The sequence below is a fragment of the Nematolebias whitei genome, chromosome 9, assembly GCF_014905685.2.
Source record: "Nematolebias whitei isolate Nwh7 chromosome 9, NemWhi1, whole genome shotgun sequence".
Taxonomy (NCBI): Eukaryota; Metazoa; Chordata; class Actinopteri; order Cyprinodontiformes; family Rivulidae; genus Nematolebias; species Nematolebias whitei.
Genome location: NC_056506.1, coordinates 26,967,649 through 26,990,649, shown reverse-complemented (window position 1 = coordinate 26,990,649; position 23,001 = coordinate 26,967,649). Strand labels below are relative to the sequence as shown.

The following is a 23,001-nucleotide window of genomic DNA, read 5'->3' as shown; positions in this document are numbered from 1 at the left end:
GCTCGTATCAGTAGCTAAATATGCTTGTATAAGTAGCTAAATATGCTAGTATAAGTAGCTAAATATGCTAGTATAAGTAGCTAAATATGCTTGTATAAGTAGCTAAATATGCTCGTCCTCTGTCCCTCATCCTCAACAGGCAGCAGTATGATTATATTGTTCTGTTTGAGCTCTGATAGGTCGTGTTCCTACATGTCCACAATGCTCTGAGAAACTACATTAGCTCGTACTGTTCACACATAAACAAACGCCAGTTCTGGTCCGGAAGCCACGCCCATAATTCATGCAAGGCATCATGGGGCCTAGGACTAAGGAGGACAGGTTCTTGTGAGCAATTCAACAGTAAATCTGTTCATAACTATAAAAATCTTGGATACAGTGAGAACGTGTTTTAGGGTGGTGTGCTGTGTTGTTGGACAACAAGCAGAGAACGAGCTAACAGCCAACAGTCTAAAACAGTTTTGTTCTGTCAGGATGATGTTTTTCATTAAACAACTTTATCTCAAGTTCAACACCAGGCAGCATGCTGGACATAAAAAGCAACAACTGCAGCCTAAACTAAGTGTTTCTACATCATTTCTTCATTCTATTACATTTTAGTTGAATTGGAAAGAAACTCAGCTGTGTTCAGCAGGCTTTTATTCTGAAAGTTGCGCAGCTTGTTTTGTAGACAACCTATTTTTGATCATTTTACATGTAATAATAGTAACGAAAACCTTAAATCTGTGTAGGTATTTGTGATGAAAGCAATTTTCCAACAATTGTAACTGGAGCAAAAGGTAATATTATAAATCAACTTTTAACAAGTAAAAATTTTTGCGTTTTGATTAGTACAAATATAAAGTATATAACTAGAATATAAATGTAATAAACTTGCATTCTAACTAGGGATGCACCGATCCACATTTTTTAACTTCCGATCCGATCCTGATCCCCAAATCTGGATATCGGCCGATACCGATCCAGTTCCGATATCATGATCATCATTGATTTTATATGAGGCTGTAATAATCTCCTCTCAAGTACAGTTTGTACAAATATATGCATGCAAGTCCAAAAAGGCAACTTGGAATAAGTTTTATTAATGTTGGATAAGTTTTAAAGTTAGAATTAAATTCTAACACAAAACATGTTTTTTTTTTATTCCTAGCTTTAAAATGGATATTAAAGTGATTAATTTAAGTGACTGTCTAAATTTATTTATATATTTTTTAAATAAGGGGCAGATATAAGAATTCTTTTTTCTTCTTTCTGTACTCTTCATTCAATGTTTTCTTTTTGATGATTTTGTTTAGTTTATTTTGTTTCTTTTAAATGAATGAATAAATGAATAAAATAAAATAAAATAAAATGTTAAATGGCTTCAAAGACCTGCTAAATTCATGGCATAAACCAACAGACATGTTCCTGTTTTTAGTATTTTACATCGCTTTATAATGTAACTGGTTTTTTTTTATATATAATTTTCTTGTAATTTGTATATCATATGTTTTTTTTATGATTGTGTACTGTTGTACTAATAAATATCTCCTGGAGGGTAAACTATATCTTGGCTGCAAGTATCAAGCTGCAAAATCTTTCGTTTTCTACAAGTGATAGTGGTTGGTCATTAATTACGATGAAGTTTAACAACTTCTCTGTAAAACATTTGAGCTCCGTGGTTTCAGCGATGTCTTCTTCTTGTTCAATCCGAAGCAAGCAGCCTGATTTCAGTCAGTCGCGCTCAGTCTGTCCCTCCTCAGAGACGGGCAGATTGAGTGCGTCTGGCCGGGGTCGGGTTTCCTTCTACGGGTTGAGCAAGAGTAGCGCCCCACTGAAGCCACAGAGCTTAACTAACTTTAAATTAACTTTACCGTGGTTTAATGTGGCGCTATGGCTCTGTAGACATTGTACGTTGCTGTCTTGCTTTGTGGTGTTTCTAGTGTAAAATACTTCCACACAGCGGACATGTTTAGATGAAAAGTTGGTTAGCTGTTAGCCACAGTGCTGCTAACTCAGTCCTCACGTTGTAGCTGGCTGCAAACTATGAACTGGATTTCCTGAATGTGAGGTGGGTCTTATTACTCTGGGTTCATGAGACATGCCGCCGTTCAGGAAATCCATTCCATAGTTTGAAGCCAACATGCAGAGCAGCTGGCAGGGAATCCCATGAGAAGTTTTAGCAGACACAGACATGCATCATGGATCAGAAAAATCTGATATATAAATTATGCTGGTATCGGAGGCCGATACGGATACTGGATCGGATCGGCCCCATCCCTAATTCTAACATTAAAACCCTTAAGAAAAAACAGCACTGTTCACCACACTGTGCATCCATCCAGCCATTATCTTTACCCGCTTCTTCCATTTTGGGTCATGGGGGTCGCCGGTGCCCATGTCCAGCAATCACTGTGCGAGGGGCGGGGTACACCCTGGACAGGTCTCCAGTCCATCACAGGGACACATAGAGACAAACAAGACAAACAACCATTCGCTCTCTCACTCACACCCAGAGACAATTTAGAGTTACCAATCAGCCTAACATGCATGTTTTTGGTCTGTGGGAGGAAACTGGAGTACCCGGAGAAAACCCACGCATGCACGGAGAGAACATGCAAACTCCACCCAGAAAGGCCCCTGGACGGGGATTTGAACAGGGGACCTGCTCGCTGAGAGGCAGCAGCACTACCAGTTGTGCCACCGCGCTGCCACACTGTGCATATGATGCTTTATTTGAAACACACAGCTGAATACTTTTTTAAATCAGTAAATGTTTATGAACACTGCCAAACAGAAAAATTAGAAAATAAACTGGATTTGAATGTATAATTTGACTTAAAAAGAAAAATCTGGAAGAGTGAATAAAAATAGTTTTTGTGAGTTTGAACCTGATCAGATAGTGGGTGATGTAATATCTGACTTTATCAACTGTGACAAAGTCTAGTTGTCCCCAACCAACATGTGTTTTACTCAAAGAGTTGAGCTGAGATGTTTTCAGTTGTAAAAACAAAGAGCTCTATATGGTGTCACTTAGAGGCACAGGAGTATCAGCTGGGAGATTTTGTTCAGTTTAGAGTTTAAGTTTGAAGGATATTTTTGTTTTGTTTAAATTATTGAAAAAAATAAAACAGACAAAAACAACAAAAACCCTGGATTCTGATCATGACCCACAGCTCTGTTTCAGATGCAGCTGAACTCACCGATCCATCTGACGCGCTAGCTCCTACTTTGTCCCCTGTGGCGTTCCAGCACACCTCAAAGATCCCCCCTGTCCCTCTGTAGCTGTGGACTAAAGCTCCCGTCTGAGATACACACAAACACACACAGGTTTGTCAACAGGAAGAAACAACTTCATCAGAAGTGTTTTTCAAGCAGTAAATCACTTCATTTACATGCATGTAAAAAGCCTCATATGTCAGACCTGGGTGTTCCAGATGTGGACACACTTGTCGAAGGAGCCGCTGGCGAGGTGTTTGCCATCAGGACTGAAGGCCACGCTGTAAACAGGCTCCTGGTGCCGGGTCAGAGTGTGAATACACACCCCACGCTCCACGTCCCACAAACGCACAGTTGAATCAAATGACGCACTACACAGAGGAGGAAAGACGTGAGACACAAAACGCTGTGCGAGCTGAACATGAGAGCAACTCATTAGCTCAAACAAGCTGCACGTGACGAAAACACACTGCACAACCACTGCAGCAAACTAACAGCACTTGTTGAGCAACAGTGACAGAAGTTTCTTACCAGTCTTTTTTCATTTTTTAGAATACACACACAAAAACTTGCACAAGATCTCCTCCCAAACAGTGACAGGGTTCTGACACTAACTTTTAGTGTGAACACATTGCACAAATGTCATTTGTGATGTCAAATTCCGTTTTCTGCCGAACGTTTTGGTTGTCCGCAACCTTTACAGTAAGAAGACAAAAAATCTCAAGTGTAATTTTATAAGTATATTGCCCTGATTACAAAGTTTACTACAGTATATACACATGTTCTCAGTCAGCCAGCTTGTGGAGAGCTTGTAATTTCCAAGCTCCTGAGCTGCTGGAGTGGAACTTCCTCATTCTCCTCATCCTGTTTCGTGTCATCAGACTTTGCAAAAGAGGCACTTGCAGGCTCAGCATATTACTAGCATACTTATACTAGCATACTTATACTAGCATTAGTACCGTGATATGTCACTACACGTTTCATTTGGTTATCCACTGGACAACCTCGACGTGAGATCTGGTTGTCCAAGAGACAAAAACAGGTTCTCTCGGACAAACGGAAAATGTTTATGTCGACCCTTGAATATGAGGGAAAATGCCTTCTTCCAGAAACTGCCATAAAATAAATATTTTGTTGATTGATAAAAAAATAAATAAAAATAAATATGGAGTTTTAAAACATCAAAAGCCCTGAAAGAGTCAAAAATTAATTTAAATGTAATGTTTTTTATTTCAGGCTGAGATACCTCTAAGACTATGAATGCTTCATAAAGCTGAAGGACCTTCTGACAGATAATATGATGTAAATTATACAACAATGTTCAGTCAGGTCATATGGACGAGACATTTCTTATTTATGTATTTTTTTTCACATTATTCAAAATTTACATTTTTTATTTTAACAGACTTCCTGTCATTTCTTGGCAGCTTCCTACCACTGTCTATGATTTACTTTTGACGAGGCTGGGTGCTCTTGACTCCCAACACTCTGCTCCTCTTGGAGGCAGGTTTTTCCGAGACGAGGAGAATGCCTGCAGGTAATCAGATGTGCTATGATTCTGGGTCATGGTTTCACAATTCACTACCATAACTCCACCTACTCTGTCATCATGTGACCAGAAGTGTAACCTTAATGACCAATGAGATACTGTCACTGACCCATCCTCCAAGATACACGTGAATTAATGAGGCTTCCCGTTTACAGTAAGCAAAGGTGAAAAAAAAAAAAGGTGCTACATTCTTCAGATTCTTCTGTTAAATTACTGTACTTTACGCCTCGTGCACAGCACAGACTTTGGCTGGACTGCTGCGCGATGATGCGGACAGCACGAGGGAGTGACGTGGACAGCGACAAGGAGCCCGTGTGTGATAACGTCTTTTTGAGCCTCTTCAATTCTGACACTGAAGAAGAGGACTTTCATGGTTTCAGTGCACAGAGGATGGAGCCATGAGTGATTTCTGGTCAACCATCGGTGCTTTTTTATTATTATTATTTTTATTGGTGTTAAAGCTGTCCCCAAGGGTGTCAGAAGCATCCGTAATGTGGGGGGGGGGGGGGGGGAGACAATGATGTGTGTGAGTGCACGTGTGCGCACGTAAAAAAAAGGTATTCACTAGTGAACAAAAAAGCAGCATTTCACCTAGATTTCCTTTAATTCCACACATTTAAAACTTGTTTCTCACCAAGTTTGTGTAAATTCATCGGTGGATTTTAAAGACATTTTAACTTTAATACACTTTAATACAGAGCGTTAAATTGGCACTACATGTCTTTATAAAGAAATAAAAAACATCACCACTGGACTTTTTTTTAACTTGTGTTCAACATTACTCATGTAAATGATGTTTCTCATGAAGTTTGAGGACAATAAGGTGTTGGAGTTTTAACTTTAATGCACCTGAACACACAGCGTCTCTTACACCTGCAGCGTCTGACAGCGTCACAGTTACAGCTCACATGCTACAGACGTAGCGCTCCTCTCAAACATCCTCCTAACATGAATATATGTTTATGATCAACCCCTTGGTCAACCACTGCCCACACTAAGCTGCTAAACTGGCGAGCAACACAGGTACCTCCACCTCCTCCACCTGTGCGCGTTTTCTGCCGAGACAAGAGGCAGGAAGAGACGGTGGAGAGTTGGATGTAACCAGGAAAACCTTGAGTGGAGTTTTAGTGGCCTGAGTATTCTCCTATTAATCAAGTGGAATGGATTTGTTCACGAAGAAAGAGAAACTGCGCCGCCTGAACTAATGTTTTATAGTAAAAGTGTGTGTGTGTGTGTGTGTGGGGGGGCAATGAACATTTTTTAATGTGGGGGGGGGACTTGTCCCCTTCACATATAATGGTTGCGACGCCTATGGCTGTCCCCCTCATCCAGTTGATCCAGATGTAAGCTCAGCTGAGCAGAAGTACTCTAATAGAAGTAGAAGTAATCAGTCAAGTCTGTACATATTTTAATTTTTAAATTATTTCTGTGTGACATCTTTCTGTGTACAGTACATGTGTGTTTAAATACACAGATCTACCGTAATTTTAAGCTCGCATCTGAACATTAAACGGAGCGGAGACAACAGGTGGGGCTGTTCCCACTCCCTCCCCCTCATGTGAGCGCAGCAAATTCAAGATTTTATTTTAAAGCAGTCAGCCACTCAAGACAAGTACAGATTTAAATCAAAGTTAAAAAAAATCTTTGTCTACGGTAAATGTGTTTAAATACCAGTAGGTATATTATTTAAGCTCGTCTCACTCATGAAACTGAGCGGGGGAGAGGGAGGGGGCTGTTCCCCCTTACACCCTCCCCTCCTTACTAGCACTGAAGAGAAATCCCGTCATATTTATTTAAGATAAGATAATTTAGAAAGTAAAGGTAGATTTAAAAACAGCAGCTGATACCAATATTGTTAAACAATAAAAATCAGTGGTACTACCAGTGATTTAATGAATATTTACCACATTTATCTGTACTACAGTTTTCACTCCTCACTTCCGGTCACATGACCCCGTTAAGAATTCTGGGTAATATTTCCCGGTATATAACTTTAGAATAATTTCAGTTACGTAAGTGTTTGCACTTTAATGTTCAGTGATTATGCTTGCCGGTAGATATTTGCCAGTATTTTGTTCATTTTGAAGGAATAATGGTTGTCACCATGAGTCTAATACTGAAGATTTATGTATACTTAGGATCAACATTCAAGCTTAGTGCATGTTGAAACAAGCCATAGTCTGTGAACGACATCAAGTAGCTGACTCTTGTACTACAACAAGAACAGACTGAGTTGGGTATTCACTGTACAATGGATCCCTGTGGCCTAACAGCGAGTGCGTCTTATTTATGTACAAAATTATGATTTTTTATAGTTCATATGTGTGGCTAATACACAGGTGTGCTTTGTAGTCTGACAATTACTGTACTGCTATCAACAGTCAGATGATCAGATCAATCACCCACCTAACATAAACTCAGCCCTGTTTACATTATCCTATGTATAAATCATCAAGTGCAGGGTGTCAAACTCATTTTCATTTTGGGCCACATCAAGCTCATGAATGTCCTCAAAAGGCCAGACATGGCAGAATGCATTGATAAAACTATTAACAAACTGGTAAAATATAACTTTCTCTGTAAAAAAAAAAAAAATCACAAATTTGTAATGAAATTGTGTGTAATAGAATCATATAGAAATTACAAAAAAATAAAATAAATTCCACCTAGGGGGTCCCCTAGTGGCCCCAGAGGCCATCTTATCACCAGCAAACTGTTTTTTTCCACTACGGAATATGCCGTTTGTGGGAATCAGTTTTGTTCGGTGGCTTCTCAGATTGAAGAAGTCCTTTGGATGAAGGATGAAACATCTCAGCAAAAAAAGAAACCATCCAGATGACCTGACTGAACATTGTTGGACTCTATACCTGGATTACTGAGCATGGACGTTGGTGTATGATGTAAATTAGACTGCCTCACTGTGCTCAAATAAGAAAAGAAAAAATAGAAAAGGAGAAAAGAGTAAGGAAACAGAAGTGTTTTTGTACTGTTATCTTATTTTAAGCCTGGAAAATTAAAATCAGATCCTTGTTTTTTTAAACTTCCCATGACTGCATAGGACCACGGCATTTAATCATCCTTCCTTAATAGATACTTGGTCTGACCAACATGTTGTGAAAACCTTGCTGCAGAGAGCTTTTACCTGGCCAGCATGAGGTTTGCACTGGGGTTGTTGGTCCCCGGGCCTGTTGGACTCCACTTGATGGTGTAGATTTCTTTACTGTGGGCCTGGAGATCGTGGACACACAAATCCTGCTTCATGCTCCAGATCTATACCAGGAAGAACAGAGAAACAACGTTAATAAATGCTGTAGATCTATTTTAAAACATTAAGTATACAAACATGTCAACTGACCTTCAGCGTCATGTCATCAGAGCAGGAGGCCAGCAAGCTGCCAGTTGGATCCCACTTTATGGCATTCACCTCATTCTGGAAAGGTTCGGATTAGAATAAAATAAATAAATAAAACACAGGAAATTTAACAAGTGTAAACAAATTATCTATACATTTACAAATGTTTAAAGTAGCTCAGAGGAAAAAGTAAAGGTGACATCAACTTCCTGTTTGCTACTGACATCCTGACAGATGGTTGGGAAGCACAGTTCAGTACAGAGAAAATGCTGGAGATGATGGGCTTTAAAAGAACAAACAAAAAAAAACGGGGACATTGGGAGTTTTAGGTGTTGGGGAAAAAATCTTCCAATATCTCATAGCAGCCCAACAACTGATATAAAAAACAATTTTAAGCCGATGTTCAACAAATCAAAAGAGGCTGAAGAGCACCAAGATAGATGAGGCGTATTTATTGCCTCTGCATACGTTACAGTTTATTTGACGAGCAGAGCAGCTTATGAGGAAGCACCAAGAGAGCTGTTTTACCGTGTGTCCCTGGAAGGTCTTGACAGGTCTGTCCTGACCCAGCTTACACACATGGATGCACATGTCTGTGCTGCAGGAGGCAAACGTGTTATTGCTCTGCCAGTCTACATCCAGAGCAGGTGCTGTTGGCAGGCACAGATGTATACAGACAGAAAATGAAATGATCTGAACCTACATTTGTTGTTAACAGCTGACTTTGTTACTTTGTATTTAATATTATGAGTAAAATAAGTTGTTTCTAAATTACAACTTTACATAAAAAACACTGATGTGTGCTCTAAACCGTGTAAGAAGTGAGAACATAAGCTTGTCTGTGTAACATCGAACAATAACAATCACAACTGACTGACGACAAACAGAAAGTGTATTTATTATCAGTAGTCTCGTTGTCTAAATACTGCTGCATAAAGTCAAATGTAACAAACCAGCTGACTTCTGTCACTCACCTGAGTGGAAGGGAAACTGCTGCTTTGCTTCTCCTGTGTGTGCATCCCAAATAATCGTTGTCTGTGTAGAAAAGGAGGTTTATGTGATTTATAATGAAATGATATTGATTCATTTCTTCAAACTTCTGAAAAAATAATACAACAAAAACCCAAAACCAAAGAGTTTTGTGTCATTTTTAAAAACAGCCTGAGTCACTGAACTGTATAATGTGCAGAACTACACAGGGTTGCTAACATTAGCTCACACAGAATGAAGAACCTTTTAGTACTCTGGTATTATTATGTACAGCAGGGGTCACCGACACAGTGCCTGGGACCCATCGCCTGCAGGGCGTGTTCTAAAAATAGCACTCATCATCAAGGAGCACCGCCTAAAAATCGTCATTAATTATATGTTTTTAAATTTAAGTAACAACATTTGCATGGATGTAAATTTGAAATGAAAATAATTGATTAAAGTTTTTAAAAGTAATTCTTTGTGTACATATTAGTGACCTTATCTGGGGTCAAAGTTCAGAATCACGAGCAGACGCACCGCAATCTCTGAACAGTGCAGCTGCTAGCTTTGTTTAGAGTAGAGGGGAAATGGCAGAAAAACATAAGAAAACATATTTTCAGAGGGATTGGGAGGATGAGGTTTTTAACACTTGTGAAAGACAAGTGTGCACGTGTGTCTCATTTGTGGAGCGACAGCAAAACACCACAAGGTGGAGCGACACGTCACCAGCTAACAATGTAGCTTTATTGCTAACTCCAGAACATCCTTGTAAAAGAGATTGATGATCTCAATGGATTTCTTCCTGGTAAAATAAAGTAATTTAAAGTTTTTTTTAAAAACTGCCCGCCTGGCAGTCCAATGGGCAGAAACATGTTGGAGTTAAAGGCAGCTCTGACTGTTAGCTCTGTCTTTCTTCACGAGGCACTTCCAGATGGGGACACCTTGAAAGAAGCAATGATGAAGAATGTGAAAAGTAATTTGTTTAAAAGAGTAAAAGATGTGATGATTACTTTAAAATGCTGCAGATCTGAAGATCAGTGCTAATGTGACACGAGTTGTTTCACAGCTAGGGGCAGTTTAGAGACACAGAAGAGCCCCAAAAGGGATTCAAACTGACAACTCGAGTTCTAATCACTAATTATCAATAATAACTTATCATATCTGCCATGATAAATCTTTATTGATAATTCCTGTGAGGAGTCCTTAACATTACGATGTGAACAGACAGTCATATATTCACATATATGTAAATGTATTCGTAATAATATTATTATTAAAGGCGAGCTGTGCAAATTGATGTTTGTATCAGACAAGAAGCCCTTCATGTCATCCGGTCCCACTCAGAAAAAAGGGTGGTGACACAGCGCGTGTTATTCCACTACAGTACACTAGATGGCAGTGTGGATCTGTGTAGAACACACCTCAGCTGTCAAACATTTTTCTGAGCAGCAATTTTTTTTGCCAGCAATTTATGTGTTTACAAGGTTTTTAGGCAGTGGTGACCATTTTGAACTATGTTGACTCCAAAAAATGTAGGTGTGGATGTGAATTCAGTAATTTCTGAAAATTTTATTAAAACCATGGATGTCTGGAATGCTAACTCAACCGACAAAAACACACACAAGACAGGCGATAAGAAGACACAAAACGGGTCAAGTCAAACTGCCTTACCTTGTCTACACCAGCACTGAGGATAAAGTTTCCTTTTTTATTCCACTTGAGTGCAAATATCGGGCCCTTATGTTGACCCAAAGTACTCGCCAGGTTACCTGAAAATAAAATAACCAAAGTCTACTTCAAAAAGCCGCAAGTGTTTGGTGTGAGTAACAAATATGTAGCAGAAGCAGTGAGCGTTACCATCTTTTGTCCATATTCTAGCAAAGCCATCATATGACCCTGTTGCCAGCAACGTGCCTTCACTCTGGAAGAAAGACAAATGATTTTAGTAAAGGCCATATTTTTGTGTTATATCTGCATTTACTGTAACTGCTTACTAATTCTCCTAAATGTGCCTCGTTTACGATGCAAAGGTCACTGTCTTTGTAAAGTGTAAGATGAATATCAAAAGGTAAGAGGAGTGATGTCTACTGAGCTACTGAGAAAAATAGTAGGTTACAGAAAAAAAAGGTACATTTCCTCTAAAGATGAAGGAAAATACTTGTCACTAGAAGAACTGTATTCACAAGAGGAAGTGGTTTCAGGCATTAATAAAAGCACACACACACAGAAGCAGATGGGACTCCCATTAATTGTCCTTATTGTAACATAAATTCATAGAATTGAAGCACACACTCACATTCCAGTCCAGTGAGGTGACGTCTTTGTTGCTGGGTACGTCCTGTCCCCCCTCTCGTATGCAGTGCCTCAGAACGAGCTGCGTGGATCCGCCTGTGCTGTTTTCACTCAGGTTCCAGATTCGAGCTGTTGAGTCCCCGGACCTGTCAGAATTAGGACATGACTAATATTAAAAGCTGAGAAAGATTCAGCTTGTAGGAACATTGGTGAAAGTGGTTAGAACAGACCATCATAGATCCTGAGGTGGTTGAAGTTAAACGCATTTTATCAAAACAAAAGTAACTATCAAATCCCAAACTTTTTAAAATCCCTACTAAACATGTTTTGTGATTAATCTGGTAAAGATGGACTTTGACCAAATAAACAAAACAAACAAACAATACCGATGTAGAGACATTTTCAAAAACGCACGAAATTTTTGATATATTAAATAAATTATTGTTGAGATTTCTCTATGAAACAAAACTATTCACAACAAAGAGAAAATATTTTTAAGTGACGACAAATTTAGCATTTAAGCTATGCAGTTGTCCCAGCACAAGAGAGAGTTACTTTATAAACCTGAATCAGAAAAGTTTAACTACAGTTAGAAAGTAGCTCCCTCTGCAGAACTGCCACCTTAATGTGGTGGAGGGGTTCGAGTACCCGTCATATGCTAATGTCAGGGTTTCTAAGGGGGTCATGGGAGTTTGACTCTTTAATAAACATGTTTTGTGGACCTGGACAAGGCATGTGACCATGTTCATTGAGACATTCTGTGGGGGTGCATAGGGTGCCTGGGCTGCTTCTGAAGGCTATCTGGTCTCTGTAGAACCATATCCTTGGCACAAAGTCAAGCTCGTTCTTGGGGAGTCCATAGCAGCCCCTTGTCACCAATCCTGATTGGTGACGTTTGTGGACAGAATCTCAAGGTGCAGTCTGTGGCTCTTTTTGCAGTTGAAGTGGTTCTGGTGGCGTCTTCAGGCCATGACAACATGACTGCGTGCACTCGGACGGTTCAGGGCTAATTTTATAACTGGGAGTACGCTCATCAGGGTTTTCAGATTTTAATGAAAACAAAATTCCTTGAGTTTTCCATGTTTCCCTGAGTAAATCCTGCAGGTCCAGGAGATATTTCAGTCACTCAGAGAACTCAGAACAGACAGCAGAGGCAAATTTCAGAGAAATATACTGAAGCCTACAATACGTGCATACAGTAATAATTCCTAATAATTAAATATAGTGTAATATTTAACATATTAAACATATGTTATATGAACATATTAAATATACAACATCAGACACTAAAAAACAATCAATCGTAGCCAATCAGTACGGATACATGTACTATGTTCACTGTAGTAGCAGAACATACTCAGTGATACTAGAATACTAACATTAATAAATGCATATGTTAAAATCTGAGATTATCTTTTAATCAGCAGATCAGTGTTCAAATGTCCTGAAATTTCCCCGATTTTTTAAGTTTTTCTCATATTACCTGATTTTTCCCTGTCTGAAAAATATGTAAGTTATTTTCCAGGTTTTCCCTGATTTCTAGAGTCGCTGGGAACCCTGGCTCATTTTAAGTCTAAACTAGTGGTTCTCACTGGAAAATGGTGTAATGCCCCCTCCGTGTAGGGTGAGGGTCTTTGCTCAGGTGGAGGACTTCAAGTGTATGGGTGTCTTGTTCAAGAGTGATGATATGATGGGCTTTGTTGTCAGTAATGAGGCTGTTGCTTCAGTTGATCATGGTGAAGAAAAAGTTGAGTTGAACGGCAAAGCTCTTGATTTACTGGTCCATGATTCATTCCTCATCTATGGTCATGACCAAAATAACAAGATCCTGGATACAAGAAGTCAAAATGAGCTTCCTTAATAGAGTGATTAGGTTAAGCCTCAGAGATACGGTGAGGAACTTTGTCAAACGGGTGAGCTCAGAGTAGAGCCACTGCTCCACTGCATCAAATGGAGTCAGTGGTTCAGGCATCTGATTAGGATGCCTCCTGGACACTGCCCTTTGGTGGTTTTTCGAGCATGTCCCACTGGGGAGAGACCCCAGGACAAATACAAAACTCACTGGAGGGATCCTCTCTGGCTTTGGGATCCCCCAGGAAAGGCTGGAGCGTCGCTGGGGAGAGGGATATCTGGGTTTCTCTCCTGGACTTGTTGCCATGTGAACAAGATGAGCAGTAGATGGAGAAGGAGATAGAGGTTATCTAGCTCACTAAAGATTTTTATTTAAATTTGTCTGATCCAAACTAACAAGTTAATTTAAGATTTAATCATTCACGTTTGATCACAAACTAAATGAAATAATTATGAGCTGTCAGTAAAAGAGCATTTTCTACTACATATTACAAAATGTATTTTTAATGAGACAATGATTAAATAATAAAGAAACCTATATGCTGGTACACAACAATTCAGTTAAGACACTTGTTCTAAGCCACAAATATAAAGGAATACTGACCCTGAGGCAAGGAGATCATTTACTGGGTTCCAGGCACAGATAAAAACTTCAGACTCATGGCCCCTTAAGACCATTGCTTTACTTTGAGGGATCTCCACATCTCTGTCCACCTCCATCATTTCTGCGTGGTGATCTAAACAATAAAGAGAGTCAATACAATTATTTAAAACATTTCCTTAGCAATATTAAGTGTTTAAAATTATCCTTCCTGTAATTTTATTGAATCTCTAAAAATTCACATTTGTTCAAACATTAAATAAACATTTGTATGAACTGCTATCACATTTTGGAGACAAGCTTTTTTTAATACTGCAGCATTCTGGCTGTTTAAAATATCATTTAGTTTGTCAGTCCAGTCAGAATAAACCAACGGAGACCATTAAAAAGAGAACTATAACAGGTAAGATAGTAACTGTTCATAACGTTTCCACAGAATCCCACTTTTGTCATAATCCTCCTGGGTTTTAGTGTTTGATTTGTTTTATTTCCTTTTAAATTGTTTTTAACAATCCAGAAATATAAATAAATAAAAATAAAACAACTGAACTTCTCTTCTGTACTTGAATATGTTTTATTTCCTATCTGAGCAGTTTTATCAATTCAAAACTGGAAAGTGTGGAGTCCCAAGATTAAAACAAATGAGAAACTGTTTATGCAGCTAGATTCACACGCAGATTAATCTCGCTCCCCTCCCACCTGAGGGTCATTAGGATCACAGAGCAGAACAGCAGATGAGTAACACTTTTTCAGTAACTTAAAACTTAGCAGCATAACACATTTTCTACAAAATAAATAATAAAACCAGCTTTTCTTTCTGTAATATTAATTCATGTCTTTCCCCTGAGTTTTTATTTATACCAGCTCTGCTGCAGTTTGTCTCCTGAAGTGTAGGCGTTGTTAATGGAAAAATACAACTAAAGGTTCAAAAGTGAACAACCCAAATCAGTGTTTCCGCTACCATTAACCAAGGAGGGCGGCCCGCCCTGTCAACAGAACCTAGCACCCCGCCTACCAAATCCCCCAGCCACTACTCTGCTCCGCCACTTCCAGACAGGGAGCGAAGATTAGAGCAGCTCAGCTCTCTAAACACCCCCCCACCCCCACCCCCAACTTGACAACTGTCGGCACTAATGTACCGCTATGCTTCTCGCCCCTAGTTCATTAGTCTCAGCTGTCCTCACCAGTAATCATGCCTTCCAGCTTATTTGGTTTGCAATCATCAGCCCATCAAACTGCAGTGTTTCCCATTATACAAGTGGGGCACCCCACCCTGCCTACCGAACCGAACTGCGCACACACACCCCACCCGTCAGCCCTGACTTAGCGCTAAGCTAGAGGCGTGCTATACAGGCATGCTAGCTAAAAAGTTAAAGGCAGAGCTCACGCTGTCTCTTCCCTCATGCTGAAACACGCACCCCCCCCCACACCTCGAAAAATGTCGGCACAAACAGCACGCAGCTCAGATTCAGATGTGTGTGTCTCTCCCCCGCCCTCGTCAACAAAACTCACAGACGAGACGAGTGCCCCGGCATGGCAAGTTATCAAGGGGAAACCCTGAACCGTTTCTCGTGGTTCTTGTTCCTTGTGTGAATAGTGGTTAATTACATTTTTGCTGGGGATTTTTTGTATTTATTATGAGAAGCTTCAGTTTTCTCTATTTTGAGTTTACGCCTGTGTTATTTGAGTCTGCATTTTGGATTCTCCTCCATCTTCTGTTTTCCTAAAAACTTTAAAATGGCTAAACTATCACTTTAGGGTAGAGGGTCATTTTAACAACCTGACATCATATAATTCCATTAAAAAAAAATAAAAAAAAATAATGCAGCAAATGTGTTCTTTACTTCTAAACCCTAATTCAGGAAGTCAACACTTAACAAGACAGCAAACTATACTGAACTGAAGGGTTCAGACTAACAAGCATAAGAACAATAAGCTCTACAGATAAACATCTAACACCACTGGGTGCGAGTAACAGCACTGTGTGAAGGTATCCAAACATTCAACTGATTCTTGTTTTTAAAATACTTGTAGTTTTCTACACAACCACTTCCACTTTCAGTCAAAAACAGTAATAAAACTGACAGGAAAACTGCACTACTAGTTGATGTATTTGCAGCAAAGCAGATAATAAGAAAAAAGGCACAAATACAAATACAACTATCTCACAGACACTGAAGCGCAAGCTAATGAGACAAAGAAATGTTCAATCTCAGAAATTAAATAAATTGTTTTAACACTTGAGCATGCATCGGGATGTTTTAACACTTGTTTAAAATGAAAAAGCAAGTGTGTCTAAACTTTGAAAACCGTAAGCAAGTGTGAGCACATTATAACGGTCTAAAAGAACGTCAAAACATTATGATCTGAAATAAAATCCTGCTGAATATATGTATACAGGTATATATATATATTTTTTTCTTCCACAGTAAACAAACAACAAGAAACGGTTGTTTGATCAGACCGATCAAAACCACAAGCTTGCTTACTTGCTAAGGCGTGTGATCCATTTTCCTCTCCATTGGCAGCTCCCTCTCCGTTCTTGACGCCACCTTGGGGTCCTGTGCTGCTGCCGCTGCCCGCTGCTGCCTCCTGCTGAGCCAGCTTGTCTTTGTAGGCCTGCTGCCTGGTCTGGACTACATCTGGCATAACGGCATCAATCAGAGAGAGCGACTCAATGGGTCGTCCATCAAATAAGGTCCCGTCCTGCACAGAAAAAAACAAAACCAATAAAACCAAACTTTTCTGAGTAAGGCCTGAAACTTGTGATTGGTACTTCTAACACAAAATGTAACAGAGCAACTTTTCTAGCCAAAAGTTTTCAGTAATTATTCCTAAGAATGTAAACATTAGCGTTGACCTCGTTGATGCTGACTTCTGCCTCCACATATTGCAGGCCCTTCTGGATGATGGAGATGAGAGCAGCAGGGGGCACCAGGGCACCGTTGATGTTGGATTGGCTGATGTGGCTCTCTATGCCAAAGGTGAAAGCTGAGTGAGAAAAACCTGGCGCAGAAACAAATAATTAGAAAGCAGGATGGTGTCAGAGCTCATCTGAAAAGTGCAGAGTGCAAATAAAAAGGCAAGTCCATTTGTAATAACTCTTAAGCAATGAAAATTCATGGAAGTTACTGAAAGTACAAACTTCATTTATAGGAACTCTTTAGACTTACCCGACTCTTGCAGGTATCTGTAAACCAGAAAATTGACCTCATCGCTGCTTATGCTCATTTTTGGTCCTGCTGATTAAACCATTGGGTCAGCACAGGATAGGAGCCTGCAAAAGCAAGGCAACAAATGTTTTAACATTTTTTTCCCTTTAGCAAATTACAGGGCAACAAAATTACAAAAAAATCAGTGCTGTCACACAGGTTTAGTGTAGCTATTACAGTATGAAATAAGATGAGAACTAGGACATGGTAAAATCTAAAAAAAAAAAAAGGAAAGGTTCAAAAGGAAATCAGCTTGAATGGCCCAAACCTTACAACTTAAAAAAATAATAATTTGCAAAAGTGAATGCCATGTCAAATAAATACAGGCCTAGCTTCCTTGAAAAAAATGCATATGTTGCTCATCACCTTTGGTGTCAGTTTTCAAGTTCATCTTTTGTTCAGGATGATTCTCAGGTACTGCCACAGGAAACTTTAGTTCAATATTTAATTTAGCTCAGTAACTGATATACAGTAAGACCATTTATGTCTTGGATTAAAAAATATAAATTTGTGGTGGACATCTTGAGTCAAATTGACTCCATAGTTAAGAAATTGTACATGTACGTTAAAACACTTTTTGAGTTTCATTAAAATGTATTTATTGTTCATGTTGATATTTTGCTAACAGACGTATAGCCATGCATACACAAACACAGGTCAAAACAGTATGCCCCATCTTTTGGTAGCAGGCAATAACAATATCTTGTTGCACTTTCCTTTCACTAGATGCAGAAACTTCCTCTCTGTAGGCAGAGCAGTTTCCATTCATTAACCCACATCTGGAAATGATTCCCACAGTCCTTGATATTTGTTCATGCACAACCCACACTGTTTAATTGAAAATGTGGAAATAAACAAGGGGCTGGGAAAAGAGACAGAACCTCTACTGTTTGCTCTCTGCCAGCTGCTGAATGAGTCAACACGTCTTCCACTGCAGCCTAGAAGCTGAGATCCAAGACCAGCAGAGCCAAGAGGGCGGGAACCTTGTAAAAGCCACGGTCAGAAAGTCTTACAGAAAAATTACTTTTCCAAAGCACTGTCTTTCAGCAAAACCTCAACATCCATTTTAAACTTTGTTACAGTAAAAACCAGTGAAACGTCTTTTCACTTGTAACACAACATAATTTAACACCACAAAATGAAAAGGTAAATCATGTCATCTGGACAGATAATTTAACATCATTCATCAAATGTCATTTCACAACCAGCCATTATCGTTTTGTACACAGCAGTTGGCATTTTTTAGATTAGCACTCTGCACCTATACGCATACCATATGCATGAATCTTTGTGTAGCTATATAAAGAACTATATATTTACGTTTTTATTTTGGTGACCACTCTAAAGCTTTCTACTTTTTTAAGTCACTACTTTTATTTACTGTCAGTTCTTCTAATATTAGTTTAATACTATTGTCATCATTTTTCTTATGATTATCCAAGGAGGACACCCTGCCACCCCAAAGGAACTGTCTGCCCCCTGTGAAGGTCAGCACATTTAATAAAGTCATAAACATCTGCGTGTATGCACGTGACCCATTTACTGCAGCTGGGGAAGACACCAAAGCCAATACATCACCCTCTTCTCCCTTCCCCCCTGAACTTATCGGGACTTTAGTAACTAAAATTTACCATTGTTTCTTAATGTGTCAGGTATGTCATCATTAGTGTATCCTACATAGGCCTGTCACGATAACACATTTTGCTGGGTGATTGTTTAAGAAATTATTGCAATAAACAATAATATAGTTTGAAATTTAACAATAATTAGTAATTGTCAAATTATATAAGAAGTTGATTTGTTTTGAGTGTAGTACCTTTTTTGACAACCAGATGGCAGTATAAGATCGGTTGAACGGAAGGATGGATAGTGAAGGAGTGAGCAGCGTGTCTCTTTTAAGAACAATGGGAGGGAGGTCCCTTGACGTGACGTGGGCTGACATGGTGACATGGCGGACCCTCGGTGTGGTTTGAGCTCTTTAGCATAGCATTTTTCACACAAAACTTTTCATTAAAAAAAAATCAGTAAACAAGTTCTCAGATTCTTTTTGCAGAGAAAACCAACTTTTTACACAAACGCACAGGCTTCAACCGTGAATTTTGAAGCTCAACAAGATGGAGGTTTTTTCCCCCCAAGGTCGGCCTGTTAGCTTAGCTCGTAGCTTAGCTTCTCAGCTTAGATGCTTTTAATGATCAAAAACGCAATTTTAGATGGATAAAAGGATTTTAAAGAGAAAAGAGAAAGGGAGGGGTCAGTGAAGAACACCAGAGTTGAGCCGTGTCTTCAGTAGAAAGAGACAAGTCACATGAAGAAACGACAAAGCTGATAAATGAAAATAACGTTGATAATTTTAATTTATCATGCAATTAATTGATTTATTGTCTATTGCGACAGGCCTAATCCTACATCCTACTTGCACATGCAATCAAACTCCTGTTGGCAAAGAGTGACGCCGCAGGAGAGCAGGGATACTTTTTGGGTGTTCACTCAAGTCTGACTCGCTGTTTCTCCTACTTTGGTTCTCAGAATTAAACAATAGTAACACTACAAGACGTATATCTGTATGTCCACAATTATAGGAATTCAATAAGTGATTAAAAATGAAAAGTGAATTATTTAAAATAACTGTGTGAGCTGAAGTAAATGCATTTAATCTACTTGAATAGAATAGTGTTTGAAAAGGAGAAATTAGTCTGGCAATTAAAAAAATGGCAATTTTAAGTTAAGTTGTACTGTGCAAAAGACTACCTGTTCTAAAATATTTAAAATATTATCCTTTTGAGTAGAGCATATTTATATAAAGTCAAAAACATCATGTGCCAAGCTGTAGGAGTTTTATCACTGAGTTTACATTTTAACTTGTGAATATTCACATTTAGTGGTGTGTTTAAAATGATAATTTATAGACTTTCTTGTTGCTTAAAGTACTAACTTGAATATTAAAAACTGCAATATCAAACTGGTAATAACACAGCAAAATGGGGGAAAAAAAACCCTACTTTTTATGCATTTTAATGTAATTCTATTTATTCCTCAAATGTTGAATTTATAGTTTGTTGACACTAGGGGTGCACCGATAAATTATTTCCTAAATTTTGGGAGATCGGCGATCGGCCGATCTTTAAATGAGAAACTGATTTTATCCACAAATCGTATCTGCCTCCGCAAAGGTCTGAAAATCAGCTGCTGTCCCCTTTTTCCTCTGCTGTGAGAGAGGGCTGACTAACAGACCTGCCCACCAGGTCACGTCTGCACATGCGTTAACAAAAGTCACAGGTCACCCGAAGCAGCCATGTCATTGGTTTGGAAGTACTATAGAGTTAAAGAAGAAGAGATTTGCAATTTGTGTAAAGCCAAAGTAAGTTGTGGTGGAGCCACAACCAAAACCTTCAATACCACAAACCTCTTTCGCCATTTAAGAAATCACCACACCGCTGAGTATGCAGCATTTGAAGAAAGCAATCAAGCAAAGGCTAAAGCTAAAGCTAGCAGAAGCAAAGAGCCAGTAGGTGGGCCGCTGTTAGCTCTCATGAGCAATGAAAAGACTAGAGCAAAGCTACTACGAGGAAAGTTATGGAGTTCATGGCATTGGACGACCAGCCACTTTTAGTTGTTGAGGACCAAGGTTTCAGAAACTTGATGCAGCCCACGATATAGTATGCCGAGTTGAAGTTACTTTTCAGAAATTGCATTACCGGAGTTGTTCGGCCAAGTTTCGAGACACACCCCCAGCCTGCTAAAAGCTAAAGCAAAGACACACAGCCTTACAACAGACATCTGGACTTCTGATGTAAGTTTAATGTCCATGTTGAGTCTTACTGCACAGTGGACTGACAAACAGTTCGAAAGTCAAGTACTGTTACACGTTGTTTTACGGAACAACGCTCGTAATATGGTCAAAGAACTGGATGATGCCAACTTGAAAAGTTTACCCTGCCTGGCACAACTGCAACTTGTTGTAAACGAGGGACAGCTGGTGCAGCTGTACCCCAATCCAAGGCAACTATGAATATTCTATTTTCTAGCCATAATTATTTTTAGCCTACTACTATATTTCAACAAACATTTCAAATGAAATTAAAAATTAAAATTGCTTGATTGAAATGTATTTCTTTATTTACATGCAAGTCATAAACCTTGTTAATGTATACAAAACACAATGATTGACCCATCTTTCTTTGTTTATGCAAAACAAGGTACAAGAATCACTACTTCTCAGAGGAGGTGAAGGATGAAGTGAAACTGATCCTTTTGGCCTAATTTGCAGAGGGAGAGACAGATGCACACCTATGGATGAGAAACCTGTTGCAGGAACATTCTCTGAAGTGGGACCACCTGACATAGATGCACCTACAGCCAAAAAGTGTAGTCTACTGTTTGCAGTACATGATGAAATCTCAAAGGAGAACATTGATAAGGAGCAACAGCTGGCCAGCCATTCAGCTATGCAGGTACAGAACTTTTGAAAATGTTACACATGCTACACTATCTGTTCAAGTTTTGATTTTTTAAATGTAAAAAATGAAAGACTTAAAGGACCTGATTTTTTTGTGTGTTAATTTTGTAGTTTATTGCCTAAACTTCATTTATACTTCAGAGCACTGCCACTACCTCATGGCCAGTTAAAATAAATTTGTATTGTTTCTAGGATACTGTTCCAGGGTGTGTTTTTCATTAAAATAAGATTGGAAAATTGAAGGTGCATTGTGACCTTATAACACCTGAAAGTCGCTTATAAAACAAAATCGGTATCGGCCAAAATCGGAATCGGCAGGTCAGGCTTTCTAAAAATTGGTGATCAACCAGAAAACTGAAATTGGTGCACCCCTAGTTGACACCTCCCCAGACCAGAAACTTAGGGAAAACACTGTGTGTCTTTAGCTCTCAGCAAGGAAGACCTTAGTGAGGAACAAATGATACACGAGTAACTTAGCTGCGGCTTCACAGCATAAGATGAAAGCTTTTGTGTTGGTAGGACCTGTTGTAGTGCCGTCCCTTTTCGTGATAAGCTAATAGTATTTGAAGGATACTCCAGTCAATTTTGAAGTAATATTCTGTTAGTTATCAGTATTGAGTATTTTATCGGCCTTAAAGGTTTTCGTCCAGGCTAGGGTAATGCCGAGCCAAACGAAGGCCTGACTTTTTCTTAATTTTTATGGCTTAAAAAAATGATAAATGGACTGTATAGCGCCTTTCTATCTAATCAAGATACTTAAAGAGCTTTACAACACAATCTGTGCCCTCATTTACCTCCACACACACATTCACACAGCACTCTTACTAGATCTCTGCAACACTAATCTGAATCTGTAAAGACTAATCAGTGATTTAGATCACATTCATACACCGATGGGCTACACAGCAGAGACAATGAGGGTTCAGTGTCTTGCCCAGGGGTACTTCAACATGTGACTGCTGGTGGAATCGAACCCCCAACTCTCCCATTGGAGGATGACTGCTTTAACCACTCAGCCACAACTGCTCCAAAAAACAACCCTAAAAAACATACTGGTAGGAAAGAACACTACAATCCATCCATTTTCTTTACCCCCACTTCTGTTCAGGGCTGGTGTCTATCGTCAGGGGTCAACTTGTCCAGTGTAGTAACATGGAGGTTGTTTGGTTACAAAAGCAGTGACGAACTCAACAAACTATCAGGCAAAGTGTAGACCACTGAGCCACACATTTGAGTTTTACTGAATACAAGGCATCGTTTTCAGCTACCTGATCTGGAGGGTCAGGGGGCTGGAGGGTCTTAACTAACTCCGGACTGAAATTTTTTGGTTAAACTAACGTTTGTTTTTTCCTTAAATAAATGCCATACCATTTTTGTCAATAAATTTTTTTTATCTAAAGGTGCCTAAGAGGTTTAAAAAAAATTGTAATTTTAAACTCCATGCTGAGGTAGCTTTAAAAGATTGACTTGCTGATATAGAAATTATTATTTTAATGCTTTTATGCCAATCTAGACCTA

General features: G+C 39.1%; 1 protein-coding gene across 2 annotated transcripts in view; it reads right to left on the bottom strand.

Annotated features, from left to right (window-relative positions):
• tbl1xr1b (tbl1x receptor 1b) overlaps positions 1 to 23,001 on the bottom strand; it is a 39,561-nt gene that overhangs the window by 8,947 nt on the left and 7,613 nt on the right. For both annotated transcript variants that reach the window (XM_037682161.1, XM_037682160.1), the window contains exons 3-15: positions 16,989 to 17,092; positions 16,676 to 16,821; positions 16,305 to 16,521; positions 13,819 to 13,951; positions 11,368 to 11,509; positions 10,929 to 10,992; positions 10,743 to 10,840; positions 9,074 to 9,134; positions 8,628 to 8,749; positions 8,103 to 8,177; positions 7,890 to 8,017; positions 3,404 to 3,569; positions 3,183 to 3,284 (exon numbers count right to left, since the gene is read on the bottom strand). In XM_037682161.1, the coding sequence (XP_037538089.1) occupies positions 3,183 to 3,284; positions 3,404 to 3,569; positions 7,890 to 8,017; positions 8,103 to 8,177; positions 8,628 to 8,749; positions 9,074 to 9,134; positions 10,743 to 10,840; positions 10,929 to 10,992; positions 11,368 to 11,509; positions 13,819 to 13,951; positions 16,305 to 16,521; positions 16,676 to 16,821; positions 16,989 to 17,046 (1,512 nt within the window). In that variant the 5' untranslated portion in view covers positions 17,047 to 17,092. The remainder of the gene's footprint in view (positions 1 to 3,182; positions 3,285 to 3,403; positions 3,570 to 7,889; positions 8,018 to 8,102; positions 8,178 to 8,627; positions 8,750 to 9,073; positions 9,135 to 10,742; positions 10,841 to 10,928; positions 10,993 to 11,367; positions 11,510 to 13,818; positions 13,952 to 16,304; positions 16,522 to 16,675; positions 16,822 to 16,988; positions 17,093 to 23,001) is intronic.